The sequence below is a fragment of the Vespula vulgaris genome, chromosome 15, assembly GCF_905475345.1.
Source record: "Vespula vulgaris chromosome 15, iyVesVulg1.1, whole genome shotgun sequence".
Lineage (NCBI taxonomy): Eukaryota > Metazoa > Arthropoda > Insecta > Hymenoptera > Vespidae > Vespula > Vespula vulgaris.
The window spans coordinates 1,086,381-1,095,000 of NC_066600.1; the positions used below are offsets into that span (position 1 = coordinate 1,086,381).

Consider the following 8,620-nt stretch of genomic DNA (forward strand, 5'->3'; position numbering starts at 1 on the left):
ATTCGTCAACCGATCATGAAAATCAACGATCCGATCCGATCCGATCCGATCCGATCCGATCCGATCCGTCTTTAAACGTAGGGGTCACGATCGTTCTAATAATCTTTCAATGAATTTCTAATGTTTTATTTTATTTTATTTTATTTTTGTCTAATCCGCAAGGTTTGTAAGATCAGCTGATTTCTTTCTTTTTGTCAGGTAGTAAGCTATCGAGATAATTCTTCAACCAGTTTTAATACCTTCAATAAAATTTCTCGATCATTATGAATCTTTCCGTTTCGCATTCTTCATCTCGTAATAAAATATTCACAAAATTATAAAGTATGTAAAGGAAAAAAGGAGACCAAGCGACGCGTAAATTAAAAATGCATCGATAATCGATCGATAAACGCATACTTTCGATCCTCTTCTTTTTATATCCGTGTTCGTTTTGTATTTATTTCTCTTCCTTTTTTTTTGTACAAGATCTATCAATCTAAAAAGAACCTCGATCATTATCGAATTCTCTTGGTCCTCTTCGGTCCGTCGAAATGAAACACATATTTACGGAACGAAAAAGCCAAAAAATAAAAAAATAAAAAATACGAGAAAACCAGAAGATCGATTTTTGACAAGTGCGTTCGATAAGAAAGACAAAGAAGCATGAGAAAAAAAAGGACAAAGAAAACGAATAAGTTGGATAGAACGAGATTGAAGAGAAAGAGGAAGGGGATGGTTGATTGCGGGGGTGGTTGGTGGAAAGTTTTGCCGTTTAGGTAAAATCCATCGTGTAACGGAACGAGTTTGTTCGAACGAAATACTGAAGTGCGGGGTGTAGGTGAACGGAACGGAACGGAACGGAACGGGATGGAACGGGAGGGGGTGAGACGAAAAGCAGATGGGGATGACGGGGTAGCAAGAGGAGGGTGGTTCTGCACGCTACAATTGTTTCGCCGTAATCCTTTATTGGATCAACGGGGCTGAAACAATTGAGCGAGCCATAACGCGAGGATGGGCCGGTGAAACGGCAGTAACAACACGATAGCACCAGTAACTGCGTCAGGTAGATGGGGGTCCCTACCCTTCACCCTTCACCCTTCACCCTTCACCCTTCATCCCTCAGTCCTCAGCGTCTCCCACCCATCAACCCTCACCGAACGACCATGCCGGCATTTCGGTTGCTGGTTTCGATATTCTGAAGCTAGGGATTCGTTCGGTTTTACTTTGGGATAGGATCAGTGAAAGATAGAAAGAGAAAGAGAGAAAGAGAACGGGGAGTTGTTGCTGGATATTCTAGGGGTGGATTTCAATGATGATAGTGGCTAAGGATTCCTACTTTATCGGCTCAACGGAGTTATAAATTGCGAGAATTCATTCAAGAATGTGAAAAACGTATCGAATGAAATTGATACGTCTTTGTTCTGGTTTTTTTCTTTTTTTTTCTTTTTTTTTTTGTAATCTTCCTTTTTTCTAATTGTTCGATCGTAGTTGATAGTGAAAATAAAAAATAGTGATATATTTTGTGAGTTAAAGCAAGAAAAAAAAAGGATCAGTAAGAACGATGATGATGATGATGATGATGATGATGATGATGATGACAATGATGATGATAAAATTTGTATACGCCTGGCATTTTTTTTCTTGATTCTTTTTTTTTCTTCATACAAACGAATATTTAAAGATACTAACCATCCATTTCTATTTTTTATTGTTGTTATTGTTGTCAACAGAATGAAATAAAATAAATAATAAGAAAGTGAAATATATAGACGTCGTTATGAAAGGATAAAAAGAAATAAAATAACGGTGACGTCGAGTAAAAATGATCGCGATAGTTTCAACAATTTCTCTCTCTCTCTCTCTCTCTCTCTCTCTCTTTCTTTACGTTTCGTTTTGTTTATTTTTTTTATCTTTTCATTTATTTTTTTTCTCTATCGTGCACACGAGATAATACACGAGTAGGTACACGTCACGTACCAACCATAGGATTGCAAGGATCGTGTAATGCGATTCGTAACGAGGCCTACATGGCAAGAATTTTAGTAGAGCTCTATTCCTATTTCTATTTCTATCTTCTTTTATCCCATGTAATCTGTCACTCGAACGATACCCATGGGTAATCCAGAAAATCCAAAGACACACACACACACACGCATGCACGCACGTACGTACAGAAAAACATAGTATGCTCGTTCTCGATTTATAATCGAGATTTTTTTTTTTTTTGTATCGTCAGATTTCGGATGATCATAGTATTAACAATTTTTTTTTTTCAACAGCATCTTTAATTGTCATTTTTTTTTTCATTTTTTTTCTTTCTCCTTTCTTTCTCTTTCTTATTTCTCAAAAGAGCAGGTGGTCAGTTTATATATTATATTATGTGTATATATATATATATATATATATATATATATATAAAACACTCGAGTCCATATATATTCTTCTTTAGCACATATGTTCCTAACAATAACCATACTCCTAACTCCCTTTTAGAGTACTATAATAGCGTAACGATGTGAATTCGTTACTCTTGATAGATCAATTCGTTATGGTGAAATCTTCCCGTATACATATTCCTTTACGAATAAATGCTGATCGCGAGATTCATTATAATAACATCTGCAATAATATAATTGTTGAAATAATAATTCCAATCGAAATTGTAACGACGAATTTAATTCGTCAACACTTCTTTTTTTTTATTCGTTCTTTTTTTCTTTTTTTAATAACAACAGATATTCTCAATAAATATATAATAACGATATGATCGATTGTATTAACGAAGATAAATTTTCTTTTTTTCTTTTTTTTTTATTATTAGTATTAATCATATTTATGAAAAAGGAACATTTGAAGTATGTATTTAGTAAAGGAACGATTATCGAACGAATCCCTCGCTTTAACTCGACGAATTACTCGACAATAGAAGGACCATGTCCACCCCCCTTTCACGAATTATCTCCCTCAACCCTCCACCTCATCCACCCCATCCCACCCTCTTATTCTTCCATACACAAAACATACCTAATTACTTCAAATCCCAAACAGCATAAAAGTTTCATCGGTTACGTTGCTCGTTGCGAGCCATTAGCCATCGGACGATGATTAATGTTTGCTCGTATGAAAATGGAAACTTTGAAAGAAAGAGAAAGAGAGAGAGAGAAGTATGTCATGGACGACATCTTAAATACATGAGTGGGTCTCTCGAAAGATCGATCATCTTCGATCTTTTGAGGAAACTTCAATTTTTATTCAGTTATTTACGTTTGTATTTCATTAATTTTAACAAGCAAGTTATCGTCAGGTTTTTTATTAATTATATGATACGATAATCGTTAAATTATCGCGTTTAATTATAAGAAATTTAATGAAAACAAAACATTCCTCGGGAACAATTAACACCGATTTGAGAGATCTTATTTAAATACAATGTAACGCAATCTCGAACGTTTATATTGATCTTAAAAGAAAGAAATAAGAAGAAAAGAAAAAGGAAGAGCTTGTTTTTCTTTTTATCGATTAGTTCGTTCGAAATCACGATCGTTTTGTTGAGTCGTAGAAATTGAAAAAGAAAAAAAAAGTCCTTCTGTTAGAGACAAATCTCGAAACGAAAAAAATCTCAGATCGTTTTCTATCTTAATAAAAAAAAAAAAAAAATTAAATAAATAAATAAATAAATAAATAAATAAAAAAGTAAAAAATATGATTATTCAAATAAAGTTAATTTTTGTAAAGAATGACGTAAGATGGCTGAAAAAAAAATCCTATTTAATTTTTTACTTTTAACGTCAGAAATATACCAAACGATATTACGTTGAGCGATATATCATTCTCTCTCTCTCTCTCTCTCCTCCCCCCCTCTCTCTCTCTCTCAAAATACTCAGGCAAAAGTAAATGTAATCATCGTAGCGTCGTCGGTCGTGTGTTACGTGACAACGTAAACGTCACGATAATATGAATATTTTATTATAGTATGCTAGTAACGTAACGCGGTACTACACAATCGGTTCCGACTGTCATTTCGAACATATGTGTATATATATATATATATATATATATATATATATATATATATATATGTAGTACACACTATATCTGTACTCGTGCATCTACCATTACTTCTATATCTTTAGAATGGTTTGACAAAAAGCTACACCTCTGTTTCAATAATAATCGAAGACGACACGCATTGTTCGATCGATTAAGATATATTCCCTCGAATGGCTCGTGCGCCCTTATTCTATTCATTCTTTACCCCTTTTTTTTTTACTTTAATTATTATCAAGAATATATTTTTTTTCATAATTTTTTTACTCGTTAGAAAGAATAGAAAAAAAAAGTCGGGTCGTTGAGAACGACGGAAAGAATGAATTAATGACAATTATGTCGGGTAAAAGAAAAAAAAAAAAGAGAAAAAAGATGAAGGACAAAAAGGAAAGAGGAAGAAAAACATTTATAAGAAAAGTAAAAACATTAGCTTGACATTATTTATTCTCCGAACGAAATTTATTTTCACTAGTTTAAATCCATGTAGCGTATAACGATCGTGGGTTAGCGAGAAGCACACGGAAGCGTAAAATTTTTATTAAAAATGCATTCTCGCGTGCAAATTCTCCAAGCTCTATACCAACCTGTATCTATACCAATCTATTGTCTCTCTCATGTTCTCACACACACACGCGCATACATTTCTTTTTCTCTCTCTCTCTCTCTCCCTCTCTCTCTCTCTCTACTTTTCCCCCAGTACTCGAATATGTCACCCGATAAAGGGAAGCGACAGAAAGTTAAAATAAATTGCACCGATTTATTTTTAATGAAATAATATCGCTCGTGCGCGGCATATATCGCTTCGACGGATATTCGATTTTGATCGACTTTTAACTAACAACTCTTCTTCCTTAATTATTATTAGACACGCTAATCAACCAACATCGATTGCTATGTAGTGACATTTCTTTTTCTTTTTGCGCTTCGTCCCTTGATGTCCCTTCAAAAGAAATAAAAGAAAAAGAAAAGAAGAGTTGTTGTGACTTGTCTTTATAAATAATTCACGAAGATCGATCCATGCAAGCTCTCTCTCTCTCTCTCTCTCTTTCTTTCTTTCTTTCTTTCTTTCTCTATCTCACACATAAATATACATACACACGCATACTTTCTAAAAGCAAAAAGGAAATTAATTTAAGTAATTCGGTGATTTCTATCAGCGGAAACATTAAACAAAGCAGGAACGACCAAGGTAAATTCAACTGTCCACTATTCCGTTCCCTATTCAACTTATGTTAGAATAACCTGAAGGATATTATGCTGGGAACTCGATGGTGGTCATCGTTGCATAACAGAGTTCTCCAATGACATTTAGCCATTTGAAATATCGAGTCATCTCTTTAACTGCTAATCCAAACAAACTTTTCATTCAGTCATTCGCTATCTAATCACTATAACGATAACAGAATGCTTATTTAATTAGACAGGTGTCGAATTATTATTCCAATAACATGATATTTTTAATATCATTGTTTAAAAAATCGAAATTATATAGATCTATACGTATGTATTTAATTTGTTTATAGGAACGAGAAGCAGAAAAAATAGCAGAAGAAAGTGCATCTCTGCGTGACGTCAAAGCCGAGCCAATAGTATCAAGGAATCCCGAAACATGGAACGGCGGATCATTTTATCGACACTTAAATATACTCAAGGGTACGAGTCACAATTGATTATTAATCGTAATTAGAATTAGAATAAGAATTAGAAAAAGAAAGATAAGTATAGGAAAAACAAAACCAAAAAAAGAAAAAAGATAATAAAATGTCGATAGAAAACAGAGACAGAGTCGAAGTCGATTATTAAATCGATATTAGAATTGAAATTAGAAGTAGAAAAAAAAACAAAAAAACAAAAAATGCTCGACATACTTACATATAAATATATATATGTAAGTTAACAGATATCTTAGTAATATATATATATTAATAGTATTATATTAGTATATATTAGTTAAAGAAGAGAAGAACGCGTAGTCTTCTCTAGCAATTACCTAACGTTACCACCATCCGTTAGACAAGAAAGAGCCAAATTACAGTTTGATACGGTGACCGTGAAAGGACCGTGCGGGTTGGTACTTAAACCTACTGAATATCGGAACGCGTGTAACTTTGATATTTAGTAATTAGACTGATTCAAAGGTAAGAGAGAGAGAGAGAGATATATATATATATAGAATGAGGGAAGAAAGAGAGAGAGAGAGAGAGAGAGAAAGAGAGAGAGAAAGGAGAATTTCAATCAATTAGCGTAATTAGTCGCGACTGAAGTGTTAAATGGGAACGAGGTTTGCCTTGATATCAGACGGAGGGTGGATCTCTCTCTCTCTCTCTCTCTCTCTTTTTGTGTATGTGTATGTGTCGACCCGTAGTAATACGGTAAGGGGTTGCGGGTGGATTCTCGTCGCTAGGAAGGGGCGTGATTCTCTTGACGCTTGCGCATATCTAAAACGAATACGAAACATGGAACGTACATATATATATATTTATGTGTATGTATGTATGTATGTATGTATGTATGTATGTATGTATGTATGTATGTATGTATGTATTATTAGGGAAACGCATAACAAATACTTGACCGATATCATTATTAACATCTTAAATAAATGTTCGACGATCTTTTCTCCTTTCGTAGTTATAGAGATTTCATCAAAATCAAAGAAAATTTTCAAATGAATATATCGCAATATCGAACTACTTAATCGGATAATCCTGTAGATATATTTAAAGGAATAATTATTCGATTTTATTCTCGCCTTTTTTATACAGAATAAAATTGAAATTATTCGTTGTGACACAGTCAGATCGTAATTAATCAATTTCGTTATTTAAATTATAGTTTTTTTATTTCTTATAATCGAATTCTTAAAGGACGAATAATTTATTATTTGTTAGAGGTAACATCGGAATTAATCGGGTTTTGTAATTTCCAGTAGATTTTTCCTTATTCTTAATTCTACTCGAATCAAAATTCGTATTGCATATGTCAGGTCGTCTGAAAGTAAATAAATTTTTTTTGTTCTTTGAATCTATTTTTATAATGAAAAAAAAAACAAAAAATCTATCGCTATTTCTTTGTCCCTTTCTCTCTCTTTCTCTAATTATCAACACATATTCTATATATGAAAAAAAATACTTAAGGGCTTAACGAAATATACATACATACATGCATGCATGCATATATATATATATGTGTATATATATGTGTACACACACACAAACACACACACACATATATATATAAGGACATTTTCTATATTAATCGAGAAGATAGATGTACATATATATGTATGTGTGTATATATATATATATATACATATATAATGTGTAAGTACAGAAATCGTCTCGTTAGTTGGAGAGAATTTGTTGTGTTGGTTATATCGATACGCTGTTTCGAGAATACCTCGGTCGTTCTATTCGAAGCAGACGTAAGCCGAAAATAACGAGATACATCGATGTGGTACCTTCGCGATGAATGCGAATGTAGAATCATTGGTAGTGAACGAAGGTACATTGACTAACGGATGAGTGACGTAACTGTTTGGAAATATTTAAAGGAATAAAAAAAAAAATTATTAGAAAAATATTGATAAATAAAATTAAAAAATATAAAACAAAAAAGAAATTACGATCGACATTTAATAGATTCATTACGATCACAGGAATGAAATTTTATACTGATAATGTTTGTCCAGTGTAATTCAAAAATATAGATATATTCATTGAAAATATTTATAATAATATAAAGTGAGCTAAAAGTCACTGGGTAATTCTGATTTAAAAATCAATTAGAGACGATTTTTTACGATTTGAAAGATAAATTCGTTCCTTAGAAGATTTCTAATATTTTTGAGAGCAATTGATATATAATAGAAACTCTTTTGGCTAATCTTGCGAATCTTAAATTAAATTAATATTAATATCAATAAGATTTATATACTTTAAATTAAATTACATCCGATTGAATATGAATTATATATATATATATGTTAAATCAAATTAAAATATATCTATATTTTATCTACATGTTAATTCGAAAGAAAAAGAGATTAAGAAATTAGATGGTTTTTTCTCTTTTCCTTTTGTTTTATTTTGTTAGACGTATACACGATATTTACAGGAAACGAATCGACGGAGAGAGCTGCCTCCGATTGTTCGGCTTGTCGTCCACGAGGTATATTTTACGGACAGATGCATAGTCCATCAGCACCGACAAATTAAATCGAGACCCGATTTAAAGAAGAAGACGAACGAACGAACGAACGAACGAAACGAAACGAAAGAAGAAGAAGAAGAAGAAAATAATCGATTTTCGTCGTCGTTGTGTTTTCTTCCTGTTCGATTTGAAAATCTTAGAAATTTTCATTTATTAAAGAAACCGAGAAAAAAACAAAAAAAAAAGAATCCGAAGAAAGGAAGGACGAAGAAAAAAAAATGAAAAGAAAGAGAGCGTCTCTTTCCCTTCGTCCTTCTCGCGAAGCTCTCATCGTATCTCATATCGGCTCTCTCGTTAATCTGTATTATAAAATTATATATTATATAATGATATTATTATTATTATTATTATTATTATTATTATTATTATTATTATTATTATT

At 32.3% G+C, this 8,620-nt stretch overlaps 1 protein-coding gene across 8 annotated transcripts in view; it reads left to right on the forward strand.

Moving 5' to 3' along the window:
• The window catches only part of LOC127069279 (SKI family transcriptional corepressor 2), a 95,980-nt gene that overhangs the window by 85,134 nt on the left and 2,226 nt on the right, over nucleotides 1-8,620 (forward strand). For all 8 annotated transcript variants that reach the window (XM_051006096.1, XM_051006102.1, XM_051006103.1 and 5 more), the window contains 2 exons: nucleotides 5,550-5,679; nucleotides 8,143-8,620. The exon at nucleotides 8,143-8,620 is cut by the window's right edge and continues 2,226 nt beyond it. In XM_051006096.1, coding sequence (XP_050862053.1) covers nucleotides 5,550-5,679; nucleotides 8,143-8,243 — 231 coding nt within the window. In that variant the 3' untranslated portion in view covers nucleotides 8,244-8,620. The remainder of the gene's footprint in view (nucleotides 1-5,549; nucleotides 5,680-8,142) is intronic.